Raw genomic sequence first — 27,765 nt, 5'->3', positions numbered from 1 at the left:
CCGGACTCAATATCGAGTTCAACAATTTCAGATCATAAGCTCGGCCCCCATTTCATTTTCTCTTGTAATTGTTCCACTCCTTTCCCCCCCCCCCACTTTCCTTTTGTTTCTCTCTCACACCTGGCAGCTATCTTTTGCCCTGCCAGTACACTTCACACCTAATCCCAGCCTATTACCATCTCGTCTAGCTTCTAATCTCTTTTACTTCTTTTGTTTCTTTTATTCTTTTGTCCGATCGCAGCCCTGCCTTCGATCTAGTTTCTTTTCTTTCCAGTTTTGAAGAAGGGTCCAACCCGAAACGTCAACTCAAATTTCTCTCCACGGATGTTGCCTGACCTGAGTTTTTCCAGCATTTTCTGTTGTTATTTCAGATTTCCAACATCTGCAGTATTTTGCTATCGTACATCTGCAGATTTGTTTTAATTCATTCTTGGGATGTGGGCGTCGCTCGCAAGACCAGAATATGTTGCCAATCCCCATTTTCCCGTTGAGAAGGTGATGGTGGGCCGCCGCCTTGAACCGCTGCAGTCTGTGTGATGAAGGTACTCCCACAATGCTGTTGTGTAAGGAGTTCCAGGATTTTCACCCAGTGATGATGTAGCAACAGCGATATATGTCCAAGTCAGGATGGTGTGTGACTGGGAGAACTTGGAGGTGATGGTGCTCCCATGCACCTTCTGCCTTTGTCCTTCTAGGTGCTGGAGGTTGCGGGTTTTGGAGGTTCTGTCAAAGTTCTGGTCAAGTTGCAGATGTATAAAGTCCATCACCTTCTCCCCCTCCCACTCCCACCTCTCTCTCTCTCTCTCTCTCTCCTCCCATAGAGGCCAGAGGCCCAGACCAGGTGGCAGATTCCCTTCACTGAGGGACATTAGTGAACCAGTCGGATTTTATGACAATCCAGCAGCTTTCATGGTCACTTTTTTCTAGTGCCGGCCCCACAAATAACCAGATTCATTGAGCTCAATTTCACAACCTGCCTCTTTAGTGGGTTCTCTCTCTCGCTCCCTGTTTTAAATTCATTTTACAGGGTATTAGAAGGGGAGGATTTGCAGACGGGAAACTCAAACCAAACATCACGTCAAGATCTGACAGTCACTCGATTCATCAGGGACTGAATATCATCGGCCTTTGAATATGGAAGCAAAAAGCACCGTTCACACCAGGGAGAGGCCGTTCACTTGCTCTGAGTGTGGGAAGGGATTCACTCAGTCATCCTACCTGCTGATACACCAGCGAGTTCACACTGGAGAGAGTCCTTTTAAATGCTCGGACTGTGGGAAGGGCTTCAAAAGTTCCGGGGAACTGATACGCCATCAACGTGTTCACACTGACGAGAGACCGTTCAGGTGCTCGCACTGCAGGACTGGGTTTAGGCACTCATCTGACCTCACTGTACACCAGCACACTCACACTGGGGAGAGGCCGTTCACCTGCTCCGTGTGTGGGAAGGGATTCACTCAGTCATCCCAGCTGCTGACACACCAGCGAGTTCACACTGGGGAGAGACCTTTTAAATGCTCGGACTGTGGGAAGTGCTTTAAAAGTTCCGGGCAACTGATATGCCATCAACGTGTTCACACTGGGGAGAAGCCGTTCAGCTGCTCCGTGTGTGGGAAGGGATTCGCTCAGTCATCCACCCTGCTGAGACACCAGCGCACTCACACTGGGGAGAGACCGTTCACCTGCTCCGTGTGTGGGAAGGGATTCACTCGTTCATCCAACCTGCTGACACACCAGCGAGGTCACAAGTGACTGCAGGGGTTGGATTCTGTTGTTGCTGCTGTTAATCACATCCAGGACTGAACCATGTTCATTTTGACAGGTGGGGATTGTTTCTGCTGATGTTAATAACCCCTGTAACTGGGCTGGAGTTTAATATTCTGGATAGATGTCCAATAAATCAACTTTGTTTTAAACACATTGTTGTAGATTTTTGTCTTTCCCACCTGAGTGTTTAGCATCACCTGGCTGCAGCTCAGAAAGGACAATCTGGGGGAGGATCGTACGGCGGGAACAAAACTCCAGCCTGGACACAGTCCTTCAGGGCCACACTGAGAGGGGCAAACGGCACTTTGGTCTTTCTTCTCTCTCTTCACTGACAGCAAAGTCCCCATGAGGGTTAATCTCGAGGCGTGTGAGAAACGTGTCCCAGCCGCTCTCTGCCATGGTTCAGAGCTCCTAGGCAAGGAACAGAAGGCTCCTTTAGGAATGTACCCCAGTGCTTTTTTTTAATGGCCTTATTAACCTGTGTTGCTACTTTTAGTGATTTGTGTATCTGTATCCCTGGATCCCTCTGCTCCTCCAGCCCATTTAGACTCTTAGGGGGAAATTCGGTGGTGCCCCCTTTGGGTCGCTAACATCACGGGCTAATTTTAACCCCCCAAAAAAGTTAGCGCCCCTGCGCATTAAATTCAGTGGTAGCGCCCCAAGCAGGAGGCGGGGTGCTACTGGAATCACTCCCCTCCCTCTTGGGGCGCTACCAGTGAATTTCCCAGTACTTCATGTAACAGTGCCACGCCCGTCGGCACACAGCACCGTGTCATAGCAGACCTCCCTCCCTGATTAACGGGGAGGAGCCTAGCACTGCGCACACCGGGGCCCTGCTGGACCACCGGGGAGTGGGGTGTCGGATCAAGAGGAGCGCCGGGCTGAGCGATCGCGGCTAACACCCCAAAGAAGAAAGGGGAAGGGGGCAAGTGCTGGCAGTCGGCCAAAATAAAAAGTTGCCGCCTGACACCTGCTCTTTAAGTGGTGCCGCCGCGGCTGCAGGAACAACCCCTGACCCTGTTGGACATATCGTCTGCCGATAGGTCAGGGGTCGCAACCCAAGGTTGCAGCCGGGGTGCTGCGCATGGCGATGACGTCACTGCCGGCGGTGCAGTGCCGCGGGGGCGCTACCGTCTACCGCCACTGCTAACCTCCCGCTGAATATCACAGAAGGCACAAAGCAACCCAATTTCACCCCCTTGTCCAAATAGTGAGTGGCCTCCTTATTCTTCCCACCAAAACACACCCTCTCACACTGATCTACAGTGAAATTCATTAACACACCACCTCACACTGATCTACAGTGAAATTCATTTGCCAATTACACGTCCATTCTGAAATTTATTAATATCTTGCATTTTGTCTTCCTCAGTATTAACTCTACCTCCCAATTTGGTGTCATCGACAAATTTTGAAATTGTTCTTCTGATTCCCAAGTCCAAATCGTTTATGAACAACAGTGATCCCAGCACCGATCCCTGTGGAACACCACTTCCCAACTTTTGCCAGTCTGAGTAGCTACTCCCAACCCCTACTCTCTGTTTTCTGTTTTGTGATCAGCTTGCTATCCATAAACCGTATGTAAGATCTACAAGATGACCCAGGTCAGGCTGTGTGCAGTGAAGGGCCCGGCAGCAGAATGGATGGAAAGATGGCTACAAAACAGAAATCAGAGGGTTGGAGTTAAGGGAAGTTTGTAGCGATCATTCCATCCATTCTGCTGCCTGGCCCTTGACTCCACACGGCCTGACCGTGGTCATCTTGTAGACCATACATACTGCAGACACAGTGTACCAGTGGTGGAGGGGGTGGATATTGAGTCCTGTGGCAGGGACGCTGATGAAGTGGATTTCTCTGTCCGCGAGTTTTGAGGCATCGCTAGTTGCATTTTTCACCTCTTTCCACCTTTAATAAAATCTTGCTGCCAGTTTATTAAAGCCATTAACAGCCGCTCGGGTGGGACACATCAATAAATGAGGCCTTGGAAGTTTCCCGTAGAATGACAGGCCTGAACCCAAGTTAGAAAACGTTTAGCAATTAAACCAGACTGGGCGGGGCCTGAGGTGCGAGTTAGTAACGGAAGATTGGTGGTCAGCGTACTTCACACCAGGGCTGAGGACCCGGGGACTCGGGTTTCTGTGTCATTTATTGATTAATTTAGTTTATTGCCCAATGTCAGTCAGGTAAGCTTGCTGTCTGGTGGAGGCAGGGGTCCCCAATGGAGAGCTCTCTATGCGGGGGTCCTTCCCGGCATCATTGGGGATCTGGGATGGAGACTGTTGCAGGGAGCTGTCGTGTGCAACAGTTTAAACTCCTTTCCAGACTCCAAGGCCAGATGTGGTTTCTGGGGCCTGGAGGAGTCCACGGGCCGTGTATATATTCAGTGTGAGAGGTTGCAGCCCCTGTGTAGTTACCTGAAGGGGCTGCTCCTCAACTCTTGGTTACACTTTAGCCTCACGCTACTAATCTTTGGCCGCCCGGTGCGGAGGGGGGTGGGAAAGTGGGAGGATCTTCTCCTGGACCTGCTCTTGGGCCTGGCGAAAACAGCAATTTGTAGTCCCAGGATGGGCGGGGCCCATGGGGGGTCACTCTGGCTGCCTGCCTCTCTCCCGTGGTCTTGTCCCTGCCCGGGTGGCCCTGGAGAGGGAGCAGGTGGTGTCCACCGGTTCACTTGATACCTTCCTCGACCGCTGGACACGGAAGGCATCAAGAGGCGATAATCGATTCTCACAATCACATTGTGATTTAATTATGAATTGTGTGTGTGTCACAAATACATTTCTTCTATTTTGATACAAAAGCTCTACTAGACATGTTAAACTACTAGTTATTTAATCAGGGCTGCAGCTGCTGAAAGGTTGACTGTACTGGGGTTTGTGGCCAGAGCTGGCAGACGTGTTGTTCTGAAGTCTGATGTCTCACACCTGAAGAGTCTATGTCGTGTTGTAATGACCTTTTTCTGTTGCCTGGTGTCAGAAATAGAAAGCAAAGGAAGATGATGCCCCACTCTGTTAATCAATTCTTTGACACATTTCCATTTCTTAATTTACAAAGATCACAACTCCATTAGTGAACAATGGATTGCCAGTCTGCCACTTTTTAGTGAGGCTTGAAAGGATTCGCTGTGAAGCTACACCTGCCCATCTGTCTGTGTGTCACTTGTGTTTGGATTGTGTTAGACAACAGTCCTAATATCTCACTTACATCCATTACAATCTTTGAAATGTTAGATTGTACTTGGAAGAAGTTGAGTTTGAATCTAACAATTTTGAAATTGGGAGCTTTTAATGATTTCTGTTTTTCACATAACTATAGTGATGTGATCAGTCAAAGCAAATTAAAAAATGGTGTTATTTACTGAACACAACTGAATAATTCTACAAGGATGCTATCGCAGTCTTCCTCAGTATTAACTACACCCCCCAATTTAGTGTCATCAGCAAATTTTGAAATTGTACTTCTGATTCCCAAGTGCAAATCATTCATATAAATGGTGAACAACAGTGGTCCCAGCTTCTGCCCGTCTGAGTAAATTCCTTTAACTCATCCCGTCACTATAACTGGACTTGTCTCCATTCCCGTGCTGAGGGGATTGCTGTACCAGACGGGAGGGGCAACATTTGGGGACTCTCGATTCTCCACCAATTCCTATTCCCCTTCTTTCTGGTGGATAATGGAGGTGCCACTTTGTGTAATGTGCAAGTCAGTAAGAATTGTCAGTGAGGATTAATCAGCACTTTCTAATTGGAGATGATAATCAATGGAATCTTTCAGACAATGAATTGTAGATTTTATAGCAAAGATTAATATACGATTGAAGTAAAAGTTCATAATTTTATTGTAAAATATTTCAGGAACACTCATCAGAAATTAAGGGGAAAGATCAGACAGCAGTACTTAAAGGGATACTGCAGCCCCGACAACTCAATCAACTATATATCCAGAATATTAAAAGCCAGCCCAGTTATAGGGGTTATTAACATCAGCAGAAACAAACCCCAACTGTCAGAATGAATATGGTTCAGTCCTGGATGTGATTAACAGCAGCAATAACAGCAGAATCGAACCTCTGCAGTCACTTGTGAACTTGCTGGTGTCTCAGCAGGTTCAAGGACTGATTGAATCCCTTCTCACACACTGAGCAGGTGAACGGCCTCTCCCCGGTGTCAACTCGCTGGTGTGTCAGCAGGTTGGATGACTGAGTGAATCTCTTCCGACACACGGAGCAGGTGAACGGCCTCACCCCAGTGTGAATGCGCTGGTGTCTCAGAAGGTCAGAGGAATTAGTGTATCCCTTCTCACACATGGGGCAGGTGAATGGCCTCGCTGCAGTGTGAATGTGCTGGTGTATCAGCAGGGTGGATGAATTAGTGAATCCCTTCTCACACACAGGGCAGGTGAATGGCCTCTCCCCAGTGTGAATGCGCTGGTGTCTCAGAAGGTCAGAGGAATTAGTGAATCCCTTCTCACACACGGAGCAGGTGAATGGCCTCTCCCCAGTGTGAATGCGCTGGTGTCTCAGCAGGGTGGATGAATTAGAGAATCCCTTCTCACACACAGGGCAGGTGAACGGTCTCTCCCCAGTGTGAATGCACTGGTGCTCAATGAGGTGAGATGACTGCCTGAACCTCTTCTCACAGTGAGAGCAACTGAATGGTCTCTCCTCAGTGTGAAGTCGCTGGTGTGTCAGAAGGTGGGATGACTGACTAAATCCCTTCCCACACTTGGAGTAGGTGAACGGCCTCTCCCCGGTGTGACTGCATCAATCAGTTTCCAGCCGGGATGGGGAGCTAAATCCCTTCCCACAGTCCCCACATTCCCACAGTTTCTCCGTGGTGTGGGTGTCCTTGTGTCTCTCCAGGTTGGACAATTGGTTGAAGCCTCATCCACACACACAACACATGTACGGTTTCTCCCCACTTTGAACGGTGTGATGTTTTTTCAGACTGTGTAACTGGTTAAAGCTCTTTCCACAGTCAGTGCACTGGAACACTCTCACTCGGGTGTGTATGTCTCGGTGCTTTTCCAGTCACACCGATCTTTGAAATCTTTTCCCACAGACAGAACAGGCAAACATTTCTCCTTCCACATTCAAAGGCCGATGATATTCCCTGTAAAAGCAGTTTACAAAAGACATCACTGTAAGTTCAGGATTAAAACCCGGAACAGATAATTCTAGTTTCTATGGAACATTCTCTCCTCTCTTAGTACATAGAATTACACAGATTGTACAGCACAGAAACAGGCCAATCAGCCCAACTGGTCCATGTGGTGTTTATGCTCCACACGAGCCTCCTCCCATCTCTCTTCATCTCACCCTATCAGCATCTCCTTCTATTCCTTTCTCCCATGTGTTTATCCAGCTTCCCCTTAAATACATCCATGCTCTTCGCCTCAACCACTCCCTGTGGCAGCAAGTTCCTCATTCTCAGCACCCTCTGGGTGAAGGAGTTTAATCTCAAAAGGACTTTCCTGGGCAGGCAATCAGCACTGCTGCCTCTTTTGTGCATTTCCTGGCGAGGCAAAACAGTTGATATTTTCTGATCAAAAAGAGCTGAGCTCGGCAGCATTAGTCCTGTTTTGCCTCCTTTGGAGACCAGGTGTACGAGCAGAGCGAGCGCAGCCTTCACAGCAACCGCAATAAAATTGTTACAGTTGTGAAGGAACTTTGTGTCAGTGCACTGGACCACAAACAAAGTATGTGTGTCGATTGTTGTCTTATTACCCTACTGTAAAGTGCCTTGAGATGTTTTAAAAGCTCTATATAAAGGTAAGTTGTTGTTGGTGTATAGAGAACCCTGTTGAAATTGAGTGAAATGATCAATAACCAAGGAAGATCATTTCTTTGTTTGGTTCTGTTAGTTTTCATAGAATCATTGAAAAGTACAGCACGAAGGAGGCCATTCGGCCCATCGTGCCTGTGCTGTCTCTTAGAAAGAGCACTCGTGCTTAGTCCCACATCCCTGCTTGTTGTCTGTAACCCTGTAAGATCCTCATCCTCAAGTACCCGCCCAACTCCCTTTTAAAATCATTGATGGAATCAGCTCATGACCTTTTCAGGTCGAGCGTTCCAGATCCCGACAACTCTCTGAGTTTTATTCAATTGTTACCACAGTTGTTTCTGTGGAGGTTTAATAATAAATGCATTTTGCTGTGAAAGCAATTAAAACACTCCTAGTATATAAATAGACAGATGCATCAACATATTAACATTGTGGGAGGGAGGGCAGTGCTCGCCAAGGCCCAATAAACAATGGAATTCTTCTTTCCTAACCCAATGCTCAGAAGATGAAGTCCCAGAGCTGCCTCTGGCTCGGTTCCACCTGCCCTATTCTGACAAGCTGAGGTGTTGGTCAGTGCACTGTGATTGCCCTGTGGGCAGAAAATGGCAAATCTAGAAATATGACCAAAATAACACATTTTAACCGCAAAGCTGTAAATCCCCGTCCCACACACTGTCCCTCCTCCCTGTGCTGAAATCCAAACCCATCGCACCATCTCCAACATTTCTTTTCTCCACTCCCAGTTTTCCCCCTCCCTCTACTCTGGTTGGGTTCAGTTCTACACCCGCTATGTGCAGAGTGAGAATAAAATCAATGAGTCAATGATTGTCTGTTCTGGTCACTGGTACTCTGAAATCTTCAGTTCTCCACCTGCTGTGTGCAGAGTGAGAATCAATGAGTCACTGGGACCCTGAAGCCCTGCCCACTCTCTGTTCGTGTACAAAGATGGCCACGCATGCGCCCTGCTGCAGGTAGAACCGGTCTGTCTTTCCTTCACCAAGATGGCGGCGCGTAACCCGGGCCTGTCACCGAGAAAAAGCCTCACCGCTGCCCTCCGGCGGAACACATTCGGCCTCTGGATCTCATTCGGGCCTGAGACCATTCTCCAACTTTATAAACCCTGAGGCGTGGCCTAACCGCAGTTTATTAACCTCCCGAACCCGCTCCCGCTGACCTGCAGCTCTGCACGGCGACCGCGCGGGGCTTTCTTTGTAAAGTCGGTGAGGGACACGTGACCCGAGCCCACTGCCTGAGTGATGTGAGCTTCCGACCAATAGGGAGCAAGCGGGGTGGGGCTGGAGGAGCGAGCCGGCGGCGGGTCCTCCAACCAATCGGGGAGCCCGAGGGGCAGGACTAGTGCCGGCTGATTGTCTGATCCGCAGGGCAGCGAGTTTCTCCAGTCCCTTGTTCAGGGCCCGGGGCCAGGGGAGGCTGTGGGCCTTTATTCCCCTCATTGGACACAAGGCTCTTTGGCTCACAACACACTGGCTCAGATTCTAATAGAGACCTTTTAATTTCATCCATAAAAGCAGATAAACCCCGTGCTTCTGTGGAACAAACTTTCTAATATTTGGGAGTAAAAGTACAAGTTTTTTTCCCTCTGGGGAATTTATTATTAGTTTCAGGAAACAGCAACCACTTGTCTTTATAAAGCACCTTTAATGTAGTAAAACATCCCAAGGCTCTTCACAGGAGCGTTATAAAACAAAATTTGACACCGAGCCACATAAGGAGATATTAGGGCAGATGACCAAAAGCTTGGTCAAAGAGCATCTTAAAGAAGGAGAGAGAGGTAGAGAGATGGAGAGGTTTAGGGAAGGAATTCCAGAGCTTAGGGCCCAGGCAGCTGAAGGCACGGCCACCAATGGTGGAGCGATTAAAATCGGGGATGCTCAAGAGGGCAGAATTAGAGAAGCGCAAATATCTCGGCGGGGGGGCAGGTTGTAGAGGCTGGAAGAGATTACAGAGATAGGGAGGGGTGAGGCCACGGAGGGATTTGAAAACAAGGCTGAGAATTTTAAGGATGAGACACTTGAGGAAAAGCAGGGAGTGGGGGAGGTTCAAGCCCTTATGGGACAGGGTCGTTAATTCTGTTCTGCGACAGTTACTGGGACAGACTGTATCTCCCCCTCTCCTCCACACAGGGATTTGTGGTAGTTAAAGGGACAGCGATTCTTCTTGTTCCGCGAGATTGTAATTAAAGTGACACTACTCTGAGATGGCTGTGAACTTTTAGTGCCGCCAGCCTTTCTAAAACATCTTCCTTTTTTTGAAGATCTGTGTGAACTTGCTGGTGACTCAGCAGGTTGGATGAACTCTGAAACCTCTTTGCACAGTCAGAACATTTAAAGGGTCTCTCATCAGTTCTGGGACAGGAGGGATCTGGTTAACAGTGATCACAATATCATTGGGTTTAAAGTAGTTATGGAAAGGGAAAAAGAAGAATCAATGGTGAAAATACCCAGCTGGAAGAGAGCCAATTTCAGTGATTTGAGAAGGGATCGAGCACAGGTGGACTGGAAACAAAGATTGTCCAGGAAAACAGTGAATGACCAATGGCAGGCCTTCAAGGCTGAGATAGTTCGGGTACAAACCAAGCATATTCCCATAAGGAGGAAAGATGGGCATCCAAAGCTAGAGCTCCCGATGACAAAGGATATCGAGTTTAGAATAAAACAGAGAAAGGAGGTTTACGACAAATGTCAGGTACAGAATACAGTCAAAAACCAGGAGAATACAGAGAGTGCGGGGGAAATTGAAACAGGATTTAAGGGCAAAGACAATATGAGAAAAGATTAGCGGGTAACATAAAAGAGAACACAAAAATCTTCTATAAACATATGAAAAGTAAAAGGATAGTTAAATGAATGGTGGGGCCGATTAGGGACCAAATAGAAGCACATCATACGGAGGCAGAGGGCATGGCTGAGGTATTGAATGAGCACTTAGCATCTGTCTCCACAAAAGAAGAGGATGAAGTTCATGTCGCAGTAGAGGAGGGGGGAGTAGAGAAATTGGATAAAAATGGATAGAAAGCAGGTGCTAAATAGGTTGTCATCACTCAAAGTTAACAAGTCACCCGGTCCGGATGGGATGCATCCTAGGTTGTTGAGGGAAGCTAGGGTGGAGATAGCAGAAGCTCCGACCACAATCTTTCAATCTCCCTCAGATATATGGGAGGGGTGCCAGAAGACTGGAGGATTGCAAATGTTATACCCTGTTTAAAAAAGGGGAGAGGGATAAACCTGGTAACTACAGGACAATCAGTCTAATGTCAGTGGTGGGTGAAAGACGAGAGACCATTGTCAAGGTCAAAATTAATTCTCACTTGGAGAAGCATGGGTTAATAAGGGGCAGCCAGTATGGATTTGTTAAAAGTAAATCGTGTCTGACTAACCTGATTGAGTTCTTTGATGAAGTAACTGAGGGCTGATGAAGGTAGTGCAGCAAATGTTGTATACATGGACTTTCTAAAGGCATTTGACAAAGTACCACATAAGAGACTTATTCGGATAATAGAAGCACAGGAAATTAAAGGGATGATGGTAATTTGGGTATATAATTGGCTGAGGGATAGGAGACAGTGAGCAGTGCTGAGGGATGTTTTTCTGACTGGAGGGAAATATGCAGGACCATTGCTTTTCTTGTTATATATAACTGACCTGGATTGGGTATAGGTGTACAATTTTGAAGTTTACAGATGATACAAAACTTGGCAACGTAGTAAATAGTGAGCATAGTAGTAGCAGACTTCAGGAGGACAGAGACAGACTGTGAAATGAGCAGACACAAGGCAGATGAAATTAAATGAGGATAAGTGTGAAGTGATGCACTTTGGGAGGAACAACAGGGAGAGGCCGTATAATCTAAATGGGACTATTTTGAGGGGGTGCAAGAGCAGAGGGACCTGGGGGTCCATATTCACAAATCTTTGAAAGTGCCACGGCAAGTTGGTGAGGCGATTCAGAAAGCGTATGGGGCACTTGGCTTTGTAAATAGGGCCATTGAATACAAAAACATGGAAGTTACACTAAACCTTTACAAATCACTAGTTAGGAACATAGGACAGGAGGAGGCCATTCAGTCCCTCGAGCCTGTTCTGCCATTCAATGTGATCATGGCTGATCTGCGATCTAACTCCATACACCCGCCTTTGGCCCATATCTCTTAATACCTTTGGGTAACAAAAACCTATCAATCTCAGATTGAAAATTAACAATTGATATCGCCTCAATTGTCGTTTGCAGAAGAGAGTTCCAAACTTACCACCCTTTGTGTGTAGAAGTGTTTCCTAATTTCACTCCTGCAAGGTCTGGCTCTAATTTTTAGATGATGCCCCCAGTCCGAGAATCCCCAACCAGCGGAAATAGTTTCTCTCTATCTACCCTCTGTTCCCCTTAATATCCTGAAAACTTCAATCAGATCACACATTAACCTTCTAAATTCCAGGGAATACAACCCTAATTTGTGTAATCCCTCCTCATAACTTAACCCTTGAAGTCCGGGCATCATTCTGGTAAACCTACGCTGCACTCCCTCCAAGGCCAATATATCCTTCCTAATGTGTGGTGCCCAGAACTGCTCACAGTGCTCCAGGTGTGGTCTAACCAGGGTATTGTACAGCTGCAGGGTTTTGGCCTCAGCTGGAGTATTGTGTACAGTTCTGGGCACCACACTTTAGGAAGGATGTCAAGGCCTTGGAGAGGATACAGAGGAGGTTGACCAGGATGGTACCAGGGATGAGGGACTTCAGTTATGTGGAGAGATTGGAGAAGCTGGGATTGTTCCCCTTAGAGCAGAGAAGGTTTAGAGGAGACCTAATAGAGGTGTTCAAAATGATGAGGGGTTTTGATCGAGCAAGTAGGGAGAAACTGTTCACTCTGGCAAGTGGGTCGGTAACCAAAGGTCACAGATTTAAAATAGTTGCTAAAAGAACTAGAGGGAAATGAGGAGAATTGTTTTCACACAGAGGGTTGTTAAGATCTGGAACGCACCATCTGAAAGGATGCTGGAATCAGGTTCCACAGGAACTTTCAAACAGTAATTGGACATGTCCTTGAAGAGGACTAGTTTGCAGAGTTTGGGGATAAAGCTGGGGTGTGGGACTAAATTGGACAGCTCTTTCAAAGAGCCGGCACAGACACGATGGGCCGAATCACCTCCTTCTGTGCTGTTAGATTCGATGATCAGTGTGAACACGCTGGTGTCTCTTAAGGCTCTTCGAGATTTTAAAGCTCTTCCCACAGTCAGAACATTTAAAGGGTCTCTCGTCAGTGTGAACTCGCTGGTGTATCAGCAGGTGGGATGACTGAGTGAATCCCTTCCCACACACGGAGCAGGTGAACGGCCTCTCACCAGTGTATAGGAGCCAATGTCTCTTCAGCTCCCTGGAGCTTTTAAAGCTTTTCCCACAGCCAGAACATTTAAAGGGGTTCTCTCCAGTGTGAACTCGCTGATGGGCCAGCAGGTTGGAGGACCGAGCGAATCCCTTCCCACACACGGATCAGGTGAACGGCCTCTCCCCAGCATGTAGGAGCCGGAGTCTCTTCAGCTCCCCAGGGCTTTTAGAGCTTTTCCCACAGTCAGAACATTTAAAGGGTCTCTCGTCAGTGTGAACTCGCTGGTGTATCAGCAGGTTGGAGGGCTGAGCGAATCCCTTCCCTCACACGGAGCAGGTGACTGGCATCTCCCTAGTGTGTAGGTGTTGGTGTCTCTTCAGCTCCAAGGAGCTTTTAAAGCTCTTCCCACAGTCAGAACATTTAAAGGGTCTCTCGTCAGTGTGAACAAGCTGGTGTGTCTGCAGGGTGGATGACTGAGTGAATCCCTTCCCACACATGAAGCAGGTGAACAGCCTCTCCCCAGTGTGAACTCACTGGTGTTGCTTGAGCTCCTCGGGGATTTTAAAGCTCTTCCCACAGTGAGAACATTTAAATGGCCTTTCATCAGGGTGAACAAGCTGGTGTGTCAGCAGGGTGGAGGACTGCAAGAATTCCTTCCCACACACGGAGCAGGTGAATGGCCTCTCCACAGTGTGGGGGCACTGGTGTCCCTTCAGATCCCGGGGCTTTTAAAGCTCTTCCCACAGTCAGAACCTGTAAATGGCCTCTCATCAGTGTGAACAAGCTGGTGTCGCTTCAGATGCCTGGGGCTTTTAAAGCTCTTCCCACAGTCAGGACATTGAAATGGTCTCTCCCCAGTGTGAACTCGCTGGTGTGTTTGCAGGTGGGAAGAATAAACAAATCCCTTTCCACACACGGAGCAGGTGAATGGACTGTCCCTGGTGTGACTGCGCCGTTGAACTTCCAATGCAGACGGGGAACTGACTTCCTTCCCACTGCCCCCGCCTTTACCCAGTTTCTCCCCAGTATGACGGTGCATGTGTCCCACCAGGTCAGGCGATTGGCTGAATCCGTGTCTACACGCTGAACACGTGCGGTTTGTCATCGCTGCTTTCTCCTTCCATGTGCAAAGGCCGATGATATTCAGGTCCTGATGAATCGAGTGACTCTGTCAGATTTTGACGTGATGTTTGGTCTGAGCTTCCCGCCTGTAACTGCTCCACTTCTATAACCCTGTAAATCGAGTTCAGAAAAGGATCAGAGGCAAACTGTTGTTTAATTTTCCCCTTTCCGAACCTAGGGGCAGTGAAGCTGATTTTCAGGCCCCAGCTGCTGCACAGGTTGGTTGAAAGGATCAGCAGTAATGGCGGCTGTAACACCCACAAGCCCCCGGCACTGCAGAAAGCGCTCTGTTGACTCTGTGTCCCGCGCATGTGCTCATGGCCCCCGTGCTCTCCCTCCTGCTCCACAATCGCCCGTCCCAATCGGTCCGCAATGCGCATGCTCAGCGCACAAAACCCCACGGTTGGAACATCAGGCACGCATGCGGAGCCGCAACATCTGGGATGCGTGCGCGGCTCAGGTGGGGGCGAGTCGGTGTTTCGCCTCAGCCGCCAGGGAGGTGCGCATGCGCAGGACAACCCAACATTCTTCCCATCAGCAATCACTCCCTCGTTTCTTTAATAAAAACAGAAAATGCTGGAAAAACTCAGCAGGTCAGGCAGCATCTGTGGAGAGAGAAACAGTTAACGTTTCAGGTCGATGACCTTTCGTCAGAACTACTTCTTCTTTAGTGTCAGCTGTGGCTCAGGTGGTAGCACTCTCGCCTCTGAGTCAGAAAGTTGTGGGTTCAAGTCGCACTCCAGAGATTTGAGCACAAAAATCTACGCTGGCACTGCAGTGCAGTACTGAGGGAGTGCTGCACTGTCAGAGGTGGCGTCTTTCAGATGAGACATTAAACTGAGGCCCTGTCTGCTCCCGCAGGTGGACGTCAACGATCCTATGGCACTATTTCAAGAAAGAAAGGCTTGCATTTATATAGTGCCTTTCATGACCACCAGACGCCTTGAAGTGCTTTACAACCAATGAAGTACTTTTGGAGTGTAGTCACTGTTGTAATGTGGGAAAGAGCAGGGAAATTATCCCCGGTGTCCCAGTCAATGATTATCCCTCAATCAATGTAACAAAATGGTAGATTATCTGGTCATTATCACATTGCTGTTTGTGGGAGCTTGTTGTGTGCTAATTGGCTGCCGCGTTTCCTACATTACAACAGTGACAGTACTTCATTGGCTGTAAAGCACTTTGGGACGTCCGGTGGTGGTGAAAGGCGCTATAGAAATGCAAGTGTTTCTTTCTTCACTGGTCTCACCAGCGACCTCTTCTGGCTGTTGGTTGATTGACAGCCGAGAGTCCACGCATGCGCACAGGGAGCGGCGGTTCGGGGCGAGTCCGGCATAGCGACCCCTCCCGGTCACCAAGGGCAACAACTGCGCATGCCCAGAGGACACCAACCCCCTCCCCCACTCGGAGCTGCGCCTGCGCACTCGGATCCTGCCGGACGGAGTTGGCGCGGGCCATTCCAGGGAAAGGCCTTGGTGTCAGTTCCAGAGTCGCGATCGGTGACGCAAAGTGAGTTTTCTCCGCTCCGATTGGGTGGAGAATCACGCGGGGTGGGGGGGTGGGGTGGATCGGGAGAGAATAAAGAGAAATAGAAAAACCTGAGAGTTCGCGAGGCCCCGGACCGAGCGCCGTCAGTTGGACGGAGCATGTGATCTCCTCGGGGACATGTGACCCGGGATTGACAGGAGCTTCTGACCAATAGGGAGCGAGCGGGGCTGGAGGAGCAAGCCGGTGGCGGGTCCTCCAACCAATCGGTGAGCCCGAGGGGCGGGACTAGCGCTGGCTGATTGTCTGATCCGCAGGGCAGCGAGTTTCTCCAGTCCCTTGTTCAGGGCCCGGGGCCAGGGGAGGCTGTGGGCCTTTATTCCCCTCATTGGACACAAGGCTCTTTGGCTCACAACACACTGGCTCAGGTTTTAATAGAGACTTTTTAAATTCATCAATAAAAGCAGATAAACCTCGTGCTTCTGTAGAACAAACTCTAATATTTTATAAAATCATAGAATGGTTACAGCACAGAAGGAGGCCATTCGGCCCGTCGAGCCCATGCCGGCTCTCTGCAAGATCACTTCAGCTAGTCCCACTCCCCGCCCTTTCCCCGTAAACCTGCAAATTTCTTTCCTTCAGGTACTCAAGGGGCCGAATGGCCAACTCATGCTCCTATCTTCTATGTATCTATTATCCGAGGCACAGGTAGGCCCCACAGCGGCGGTGGCGGCGGACCTGTGAGGAGCGGCGGTGCTGATATAAAGTGACGTGGTGGAGCAGGTAGGCCCCACAGCAGCGGACCTGTGAGGAGGGATGGTGCTGATATAAAGTGACGTGGTGGAGCAGGTAGGCCCCACAGCAGCGGACCTGTGAGGAGCGGTGGTGCTGATATAAAGTGAGGTGGTGGAGCAGGTAGGCCCCACAGCAGCGGACCTGTGAGGAGGGATGGTGCTGATATAAAGTGACGTGGTGGAGCAGGTAGGCCCCACAGCAGCGGACCTGTGAGGAGCGGCGGCGGTGATATAAAGAGCGAGGCGGCGGACTTTATAGGGTGTCTGTAATTCTTGTGACACTTCCTGTGTCCCTGATAACCATGTGTGCGGGAAGTGTATCCAGCTGCAGCTACTGACAGAACACATTGCAGTGCTGGAGCTGCGAGTGGATACATACTGGAGCACTCACAATGCTGAGGACATCGTGGATAGCACGTTTAGGGAGTTGGTCACACCGCAGGTAAAGGCTGCGCAGGCAGGAAGAGAATGGTTGACCACCAAGCAGAGTAGTAGTCGCAGGCAGGTAGTGCAGGGGTCCCCTGTGACCATCCCCCTCTCAAACAGATATACCACTTTGGATATTGTTGGGGAGGATGGCTTATCAGGGGAAGGCAGCAGCAGCCAACTTCCTGGCACCGTGGGTGGTTCTGCTGCACAGGACGGGAGGATAAAGAGTGGGAGAGCTTTAGTAATAAGGGATTCTATTGTAAGGGGAATAGATAGGCGTTTCTGCGGCTGCAAACGTGACTCCAGGATGGTATGTTGCCTTCCTGGTGCAAGGGTCAAGGATGTCTCAGAGCAGCTGCAGAACATTTTGGAAGGGGAGGGTGAACAGCCAATTGTCGTGGTGCATATAGGTACCAACGATATAGGTAAAAAAACAGGATGTGGTCCTAAAAGCTGAATATAGGGGGTTAGGAGGTAAATTAAAAAATAGGACCTCCAAGGTAGTAATCTCAGGATTGCTACCAGTGCCACGTGCTAGTCAGAGTAGAAATAGAAAGATATTTCAGATGACTACGTGGCTAGAGGAATGGTGCAAGGGGGAGGGATTCAAATTCCTGGGACATTGGAACCGGTTCTGGGGGAGGTGGGGCTAGTACAAACCGGACGGTTTGCACCTGGGCAGGACCGGGACCGATGTCCTAGGGGGAGTGTTTGCTAGTGCTCTGGGGGAGGGTTTAAACTAAAATGGCAGGGGGTTGGGAACCTGAGCAGGGAGACAGAGGAAAGGGAAACAAGGATAGAAGCAAAAGACAGGAAGGAGAAAAACAAAGGTGGCGGTCAGAGAAATCATGGGTTTAAATCAAACATAGCCACAGTAAATAATAATTCTAAAAGGTGTAAGAGTGTTAAAAAAATAAGCCTGAAGGCCTTGTGTCTTAATGCGAGGTGCATTCGTAATAAGGTGGATGAATTAGTTGCGCAAATAGAGGGAAACAGATATGATCTGATTGGGATTCCGGAAACATGGCTCCAGGGTGACCAAGGCTGGGAACTCAACATCCAGGGGTATTCAATATTCAGGAAAGATAGGCAAAAAGGAAAGGGAGGTGGGGTAGCATTGCTTTTTAAAGAGGAGATTAACACAATTGAAAGGAAGGATATTGGCTCTGATGATGTGGAATCTGTATGGGTAGAGCTGAGAAATACCAAGGGGCAGAAAACATTAGTGGGAGTGTTATACAGACCGCCAAACAATAATGCAAAGGTTGGGGATGGCATTAAATGGGAAATTAGAGATGCATGCAATAAGGGCACAGCAGTTATCATGGGTGACTTTAATCCACATATAGATTGGGCTAACCAAATTAGTAACCATATACTGTGGAGGAGGAATTCCTGGATGGTTTCCTGGACCAATATGTCGAGGAACCAACTAGAGATCAGGCCATCTTAGACTGGGTGTTATGTAATGAGAAAGGATTAATTAGCAATCTTGTTGTGCGAGGCCCCTTGAGTCAGAGCGATCATAATATGATAGAATTCTTTATTAAGATGGAGAGTGAAGTAGTTGACTCAGAGACTAGGGTCCTGAATTTAAATAAAGGAAACTACAATGGTATGAGGCGCGAGTTGGGTAGGATTGATTGGGGAATGTTACTCAAAGGCTTGATGGTGGATAGGCAATGGCAAATGTGGTAAACCACGTTCACTATCGTATCACTGTTAGTAGTTAGCACTGTTCACCACTGTTCGTTATAACTGTATCATTGACCACTATTGTATCACGGTACAAGGTCGCCTCTTGCCACACTGCTATACCTGGGATGACCACTGCCGACTCCGCCTTGGCTCCACCCACCAGGCCAGGTATAAAGGTGAGCGACTGGCTGGTATTCCTCCTGCTTGGATCGGATCACCCACGAGAGTGGGCTCTGTTATTTAGTCAATAAAAACCTTTAGTCACCTTCGTAACTCTTCGCCTTTTATTGGAGGAATTGATAGGTATATCAATTTTATTGACTAAATTTAATGATGTCCGACAACGAGTCACAACCGGCGGAGGAGCCACCAGCGCAGCTCCCAGGAGCACAGCCACACCAGCCAGCTTGGCTGCGAGCCCTCAGACCGCCGTACCTGGACCTGAACCCATGAGCAGCAAACTCAGCCGCAGACTTTAAACACTGGCTGGTCTGCTTCGAATCATACCTGAGAGAATCCAGCGTCCCTCAGGCATCCAAACTAAGTGTCCTGCAGGCACAACTGAGCCCGAGAGTATACACTCTCATCGAGGACATGACTACCTACGAGACCGCCATCAACCTGCTGAAACAGAAGTACCGGACCCCGGTAAACTACATGTACGCTAGGCACCTCCTAAGATCACGGCCGCAACAGCCAGGAGAATCAGTAGCCGAATTCTCACAGGCGCTATATGCACTCGCCAGGAACTGTGACTTTAAATCGGTGTCGGCAGCCGAAAATACTGAAGATAATATCCGCGACGCATTCCTGAAAGGCCTACGGTCCGAGTACTCACGGCAAAGACTGCTGGAAGCTAAAGACCTCAGCATGGAAAAAGCTGAAGCCCTCGCTATCTCCCTGGAAGTGGCCCACCAAGATCAGGAAGCATTCACCAGGTACTGCTCGCGACCCTGGGACTCGGGCCCGACCCCTACCACAGCACCCTTCCCAGCGCCGCCCCCGGGACCTACCTCTGCGTCGGCGTCCCGGACCCGACCGGCCCCGCCACCCCCGGCACTGGCCCCGACATCGGGCATCCGCGATCGGGCCGCCGGCTGTTTTTTTTGTGGCCAGGAGAAGCACCCGAGGTCGCGCTGCCCAGCCAAGAACTCCATATGCAAAACCTGCCTGAAGAAAGGCCACTTCTCCAAGGCCTGCAGGAGCGGATCCTCAGAGGCCAGCAGTGCCGCATGCGAACTATGGGGGCGGCCATCTTCGTTTAGGGCAACTGAGGCCAGCATCCCCACACATGAGTCATGGGGCGGCCATCTTTGTTTAGGGCAACTGAGGCCAGCATCCCCACACATGAGTCATGGGGGCGGCCATCTTTGATTAAGGCAACCGACCCCAATAGTGCCGCATGTGAGCTACGGGGGCAGCCATCTTCTCCGTCATTTTGCCCTACCTCGTGGGAGTCGCCATTTTACTCACCACGCCCGACCGCCTCGCCCGCAGATGACAACGACTCGCTCAGCTACACACTAGCTTCCGTCACCCTGGACCAAGCCCGCCCGCACCATCTGTCCAAGTCAATGATGGACATCAAAGTGAACGGCCACGCCACGACCTGCCTGTTCGACAGCGGAAGCACGGAGAGCTTCATCCACCCAGACACGGTGAGCCACTACTCCCTCTCTGTCCTACCAATGCGCAGCCGAATCTCGATGGCATCGAGGTCCCACGCCACGGACATCAGCAGCTACTGTGTCGTGACCCTGTCGGTTAAGGGCACGGAGTATAAGAACTTTAAACTCCTCGTCCTCCCCCATCTCTGCGCTGCCGTCCTACTAGGGCTGGACTTCCAATCCCACCTCCAAAGCGTAACCCTAGCATACGGTGGACCCCTCCCCCCACTCACAGTCAACAACCAGCAAACGTTAAACCGCCCACCGCGTAACACCTGCAGCCTCTCCACCCTCAAGGTCCTGCCACCCTCTCTGTTTGCTAACCTTACCCCTGACTGCAAACCCGTCGCTACCAAGAGCAGGCGGTATAGCGCCGGGGACAGAGCCTTCATTAGCTCTGAGGTGCGGCGCCTCCTGAAAGAGGGCATTATCGAGGGGAGCAGCAGCCCCTGGCGTGCCCAGGTCGTAGTCGTGAAGACCGGCGATAAAAACCGCCTGGTCATCGACTACAGCCAGACCATAAACAGATATACCCAGCTGGACGCATACCCCCTCCCCCGCATATCTGACATGGTCAATCAGATTGCACAGTATAATGTATTCTCGACCATCGACCTGAAGTCGGCCTACCACCAACTCCCTATCCACCCTGAGGACTGCCAGTATACCGCCTTCGAGGCGAATGGGCGCCTATACCACTTCCTTAGTGTCCCCTTCGGTGTCACTAATGGGGTCTCGGTCTTCCAAAGGGAGATGGACCAGATGGTTGACCAGAACAAACTGCAGGCTACATTCCCCTACCTAGATAACGTCACTATCTGCGGCCGCGACCGGCAGGAACATGACGCGAATCTGGAGAAATTCCTCCGTACGGCCCAACGGCTGAACCTCACCTACAATAAGGAAAAATGCGTGTTTAACACCACGCGCCTTGCCATCCTCGGCTGCGTAGTGGAGAACGGAATCATCGGCCCCGACCCACAAAGAATGCGCCCCCTCATGGAGCTACCCCTCCCCCACTGCCCTAAAGCACTTAGGAGAACCCTGGGGCTTTTCGCCTACTATGCCCAATGGGTACCCAATTACGCGGACAAAGCCAGACCCCTCCTGAAAGCCACTTCCTTCCCCCTCACGGAGGAGGCGTGCGCGGCCTTCTCCCTCATTAAGGGAGACATAGCCAAGGCCACGATGCATGCAGTGGACGAGTCCATCCCCTTCCAGGTGGAGAGCGACGCATCCGACTTCGCCTTAGCCACCACCCTAAACCAGGAGGGGAGGCCAGTGGCCTTCTTCTCAAGGACCCTACAGGGCCCCGAGATCCGACATTCGTCGGTCGAGAAAGAGGCCCAGGCGATCGTGGAGGCAGTACGGCGCTAGAGGCACTACCTGGCAGGCAAACGATTTACCCTCCTCACCGACCAGCGTTCGGTGGCTTTCATGTTTAATAACAAGCTGAAGGGCAAAATCAAGAATGACAAGATTTTGAGATGGAGAATCGAGCTCTCCACCTACGATTATGAGATCTTGTACCGGCCAGGCAAGCTGAACGAATCCCCTGATGCCCTTTCACGAATGACATGCACCAGCGCGCATATCGATAGGCTTCAGACCCTCCACGACCAGCTCTGCCACCCCGGGGTCACCAGACTCTACCATTTCATTAAGGCCCGCAACCTGACCTACTCCATCGAGGAGGTCAGGACCATGACCAGGAACTGCCAGACCTGTGCGGAGTGCAAACCGCACTTCTATACGCCGGACCGAGCAAGCCTGATCAAGGCCACCCGCCCCTTCGAGCGCCTGAGCATCGACTTTAAGGGGCCCCTCCCGTCCTCTGACCGTAATGTGTACTTCCTCAACATCGTTGATGAGTACTCCCGTTTCCCCTTTGCCTTCCCCTGCCCCGACATGACCAGTAGCACGGTCATTAAGTGCCTGAATGCCCTCTTCGCCTTGTTTGGGTTCCCGAACTATATACACAGCGACCGGGGCTCCTCCTTCATGAGCGAGGAACTCCGGCAATTCCTCCTAGAGAGAAGTATTGCAGCAAGCAGGACCACCAGCTACAACCCCAGAGGTAACGGTCAGGTGGAAAGAGAGAACGCGACGGTATGGAAGGCCGTCCTCTTAGCCTTAAAGTCTAAGGGCCTCCCAACCTCCCGCTGGCAAGAAGTCCGCCCGACAGCGCTGCACTCCATCCGGTCATTACTTTGCATGGCCACTAACACCACCCCCCATGAACGAATGTTCGTTTTCCCCAGGAAGTCGACTACGGGAACCACTCTACCAACCTGGCTGACCGCCCCGGGGCCGGTCTGGCTGCGGAAACACGTGAGGGCCCATAAAATGGACCCCCTGGTCGAGAGGGTGAACCTCCTGCACGCCAACCCCCAGTACGCCTACGTGGCGTACCCAGACGGGTGGGAGGACACTGTCTCCCTACGAGACCTCGCACCCTCAGCCGATCCGGAAACACCGCCACCACTCCCCCCAACCCCAGCCCAGGTAGACGGCATGCCGGAACCCCACGAGCTCTCGCCGACCACGCAAACACCAGCATCAACACCAGATAAGGCACCAGCACCGGATAAGGCAACACCACCGCTGCGTCGATCGGAGAGGCTTACGAAGCCTCCGGACAGACTGACCTACCAGAATTGGTGGTACACTTCACCCCGCCGGACTTAATTCTAAACAAGGGGTGAATGTGGTAAACCACGTTCACTATCGTATCACTGTTAGTAGTTAGCACTGTTCACCACTGTTCGTTATAACTGTATCACTGACCACTATTGTACCACACTGCTATACCTGGGATGACCACTGCCGACTCCGCCTTGGCTCCACCCACCAGGCCAGGTATAAAGGTGAGCGACTGGCTGGTATTCCTCCTGCTTGGATCGGATCACCCACGAGAGTGGGCTCTGTTATTTAGTCAATAAAAACCTTTAGCCATCTTCGTAACTCTTCGCCTTTTATTGGAGGAATTGATAGGTATATCAGCAAACATTCAAAGATCGCATGGATGAACTACAGAATTTGTTCATCCCTGTTTCGCATAAAAATAAAACAAAAAATGTGACTCAACCGTGGCTAACAATGGAAATTAGGGATAGCATAAGATCCAAGGAGAGGAGATATAAATTGGCCAGAAAAAGTATTAAAGCTGAGGATTGGGAGCAGTTTAAGATTCAGCAAAGGAGGACAAAGGGATTAATTAAGAGGGGGGAAATAGAGTATGTTAGTAAGCTTTCAGGGAACATAAAAACTAACTAGATATGTGAAGAGAAAAAGATTGGTGAAGTCAAGCATAGGTCCCTTGCAGTCAGAATCAGGGGAATTTATAATGGGGAACAAAGAAATGGATGGCCTATTGAATACACACTTTGGTTCTGTCTTCACAAAGGAGGACACAAATAACCTCCCAGAGATGTTGGAGTAACATAGGGTCTAATGAGAGGGAGGAATTGAAAGAAATCAGTATTTGTAGGGAAATGGTGTTAGGGAAATTGATGGGATTGAAGGCCGATAAATCCCCAGGGCCTGATAATTGACATCCTAGGGTACTTAAGGAAGTAGCCCTAGAAATAGTAGATGCATTGCTGGTCATCTTCCAAAATTCGATAGACTCTGGAACAGTTCCCATGGGTTGGAGGGGAGCTAATATTACCCCACTATTCAAAAAAGGTGGTAGAGAGAAAACGAGGAATTATATCGGTAGTGGGGAAAATGCTAGAGTCCATTATAAAAGATGTAATAGCAGAGCACTTGGAAAACAGTGACGGGATCGGACAAAGTCAACATGGATTTACAAAAGGTAAATCATGTTTAACTAATCTACTGGAATTTTTTGAGGATGTAACTTGTAGAATAGATAAGGGAGAACCAGTGAATGTGGTGAATTTGGACTTTCAGAAGGCTTTCGATAAGGTACCCTATAAGAGATTAGTGTGTAAAGTTAAGGCACATGGGATTGGGGGCAAGGTACTGACTTGGATAGAGAACTGGTTGGCAGACAGGAAGCAAAGAGTTGGAATAAACGGGTCTATTTCTGAGTGGCAGGCAGTGACTAGTGGGGTACCGCAGGGATCAGTCCTAGGACCCCAGCTATTCACAATATATATAAATGATCTAGATGAGGGAACTAGATGTAACATCTCCAAGTTTGCAGACGACACAAAGCAGGGTGTGCTGTGAGGAGGATGCCGAAAAACTCCAGTATGATTTGGACAGGTTGGGTGATTAGGCAGAAACATGGCAGATGCAGTATAATGTGGATAAATGCGAGGTTATCCACTTTGGTGGCAAAAACAGGAAGGCATATTATTATTTGAATAGCAATAGATTGAGAGAAGGGGAAGTGCAACGAGATCTGGGTGTCCTTGTGCACCACTCGCTGAAGGTAAGCATGCAGGTGCAGCAGGCGGTTAAGAAGGCAAATGGTATGTTGGCCTTCGTAGCGAGAGGGTTTGAGTACAGGAACAAGGATGTCTTGCTGCAGTTGTACAGGGCCTTGGTGAGACCACATCGTGAGTATTGTGTGCAGTTTTGTTCGCCTTATCTGAGGAAGGATGTTCTTGCCGTGGAAGGAGTTCAATGAAGATTCACCAGGCTGATACCTGGGATGGCAGGAATGACGTATGAGGAGAGATTGGGGTTGTACTCACTGGAGTTTAGAAGAATGAGAGGGGATCTCATTGAAACTTATAAAATTCTGACAGGACTGGACAAACTAGATGCAGGAAGGATGTCCCCGATGGTCGGGGAGTCCAGAACCTGGGGTCACAGTCTAAGGATACGGAGTAAGCCATTTAGGACAGAAATGAGGAGGAATTTCTTCACCCAGAGAGTGGTGAACCTGTGGAATTCTCTACCACAGAAGGCAGTAGAGGCCAATACATTAAATATATTCTAGAAGGAGTTGGATATATTTCTTACAGCTAAAGGGATCAAGGGGTATGGGGAGAAAGCAGGGACCGGGTACTGAATTTTGATGATCAGTCATGATCGCATTGAATGGCGGAGCAGGCTAGAGGGGCCGAATAGCCTACTCCTGCTCCTATCTTCTGTGTTTCTATGTTTGTATGTTTCTATGCTTCACTTTGAGCTGGAGTGGAGATGGAGGAGAAGCTGTTGGGTTTAACCCCCAGTACTTCTGAGCCCAGGAGGACCCAACAATTTCCAATGTGAGACTGTCAAGGGAGGTGGATTCTAGGGGAGATTAGATTGTTACACAGACACTGTCCGTACAATGTAAAGGAGTATTGTTTTAGGAACAAGTATTTCTGTATAGGCTTTTAATCCAGTTTACATCTACAGATTTGTTTTAATTCATTCTTGGGATGTGGGCGTAGCTCGCAAGAGCACCAAATATTGCCAATCCCCAGTTTCCTGTTGAGAAGGGGGTGGTGAGTCGCCTTCTTGAACTACTGCAGTCCGTGTGGTGAAGGTATTCCCACAATGCTGTTCGGTAAGGAGTTCCAGGATTATGACTCAGCAACGATGAATATATCTGAGTCAGGATGATGTGTGACTTGGAGGGGAACTTGGATGTGATGGTGCTCCCATACAACAGCTGCCCTTGTCCTTCTAGGTGGTGGACGTTGTGGGTTTTGGAGGTTTTATCAAAGTTCTGGTCGAGTTGCAGATGTATAAATTTCCTTTCCTTCGGCCCCTCCCCCTCCCCCTCCCACCTCTCTCTCTCTCTCCTCCCATAGAGGCCAGAGTCTTGTGTAGGCCCAGACCAGGTGGCAGATTCCCTTCCCTGAAGGACATTAGTGAACCAGTTGGGTTTTTATGGCAATCCGGCAGCTTTCATGGTCACTTTTTTCTTGTGCCGGCCCCACAAATGACCAGGTTCACTGAGCTCAATTTCACAACCTGCCTTTGTTTTCTTGTGGGTTGTCCCTCACGCTCCCTGTTTTAAATTAATTTTACAGGGCACTGGAAGGGGAGGATTTACAGATGGTAAGCTCAAACCAAACATCACTTCAAGATCTGACAGAGTCACTCGACTCATCGGATCTGAATATCACCGGCCTCTGAACATGGAAGGAAAAAGCACCGTTCACAGCGGGGAGAAACCGTACACGTGTTCTGTGTGTGGACGAAGCTTCAGCCAACCCTCTGACCTATCGAGACACAAGCGCATTCACACCGGGGAGAGGCCGTTCACCTGCTCTGAGTGTGGGAAGGGATTCACTGATTCATCCAACCTACAGAGACACAAGCGCATTCACACTGGGGAGAGGCCATTCACCTGCTCTGAGTGTGGGAAGGGATTCACTCAGTCATCTGACCTTCAGACACACCAGCGTGTTCACACCGGGGAGAGACCATTCACCTGCTCTGAGTGTGGGAAGGGATTCACTCGGTTATCCACCCTGCTGACACACCAGCGAGTTCACACTGGGGAGAGACCGTTCACCTGCTCTGAGTGTGGGAAGGGATTCACTGATTCATCCAACCTGCTGAGACACCAGCGAGTTCACACTGATGAGAGACCTTTTAACTGCTCGGACTGTGGGCAGTGCTTTAAAAGTTCCGGGGAACTGATACGCCATCAACGTGTTCACACTGACGAGAGACCGTTCAGGTGCTCTCACTGTGGGACTGGGTTCAGGCAGTCATCTGAGCTCACTGTACACCAGCGCACTCACACTGGGGAGAGACCGTTCACCTGCTCTGAGTGTGGGAAGGGATTCACTAATTCATCCCACCTGCTGACACACCAGCGAGTTCACACTGATGAGAGACCTTTTAACTGCTCGGACTGTGGGCAGTGCTTTAAAAGTTCCGGGGAACTGATACGCCATCAACGTGTTCACACTGACGAGAGACCATTCAGGTGCCCTCACTGTGGGACTGGGTTCAGGCGATCATCTGACCTCACTGTACACCTGCGCACTCACACTGGGGAGAGGCCGTTCACCTGCTCCGTGTGTGGGAAGGGATTCACTCAGTTATCCCACCTCCTGACACACCAGCGTGTTCACACCGGGGGGGGGGGGCCGTTCACCTGCCCTGAGTGTGGGAAGGGATTCACTAATTCATCCCAGCTGCTGACACACCAGCGAGTTCACACTAGGGAGAGGGCGTTCACCTGCTCTGAGTGTGGGAAGGGATTCACTTGGTTATCCACCCTGCTGACACACCAGCGAGTTCACACTGGGGAGAGGCCATTCACCTGCTCTGAGTGTGGGAAGGGATTCACTGAGTCATCCACCCTGCTGAGACACCAGCGAGTTCACAACTGACTGCAGGGGTTGGATTCTGTTGTTGTTGCTGCTGTTAATCACATCCACGACTGAACCATGTTCATTCTGACAGTTAGGGTTTGTTTCTGCTGATGTTAATAACACCTATAACTGGGCTGGAGTTTAATATTTTGGATAGATGTCAAATAAATCAACTTTGTTTTAAACACATTATTATAGATTTTCTTCTTTCCCACCTGAGTGTTTCGCATCACCTGGCTGGAGCTCAGAAAGGACAATCTTGGGGGGGATCGTACGGCGGGAACAGAACTCCAGCCTGGACACAGTCCTTCAGGGCCACACTGAGAGGGGCAAATGGCAGTTTGGTCTTTCTCGTCTCTCTTCACTGACAGCAAAGTCCCCATGAGGGTTAATCTCGAGACGTGTGAGAAATGTGTCCCAGCCACTCTCTGCCATGGTTCAGA

The 27,765-nt window shown here is 49.7% G+C and overlaps 1 protein-coding gene across 1 annotated transcript; it reads left to right on the top strand.

Annotated features, from left to right (window-relative positions):
- Positions 1-157: 157 nt before the first annotated feature.
- Positions 158-27,505, top strand: LOC147091995 (uncharacterized). The gene is made up of 2 exons (XM_085976979.1): positions 158-1,748; positions 26,158-27,505. The coding sequence occupies exons 1-2, from the start codon at positions 1,135-1,137 to the stop codon at positions 27,338-27,340; spliced, it is 1,797 nt and encodes a 598-aa protein (XP_085833105.1). The 5' UTR covers positions 158-1,134; the 3' UTR covers positions 27,341-27,505.
- Positions 27,506-27,765: the final 260 nt, after the last annotated feature.

This window comes from Somniosus microcephalus, unplaced genomic scaffold (assembly GCF_052327205.1).
Source record: "Somniosus microcephalus isolate GS21.2 unplaced genomic scaffold, FLI_Smic_1.0 unresolved_chr3, whole genome shotgun sequence".
Lineage (NCBI taxonomy): Eukaryota > Metazoa > Chordata > Chondrichthyes > Squaliformes > Somniosidae > Somniosus > Somniosus microcephalus.
Note: the sequence above shows the minus strand (reverse complement) of the source record. Positions and strands in the feature narration are given on the sequence as shown.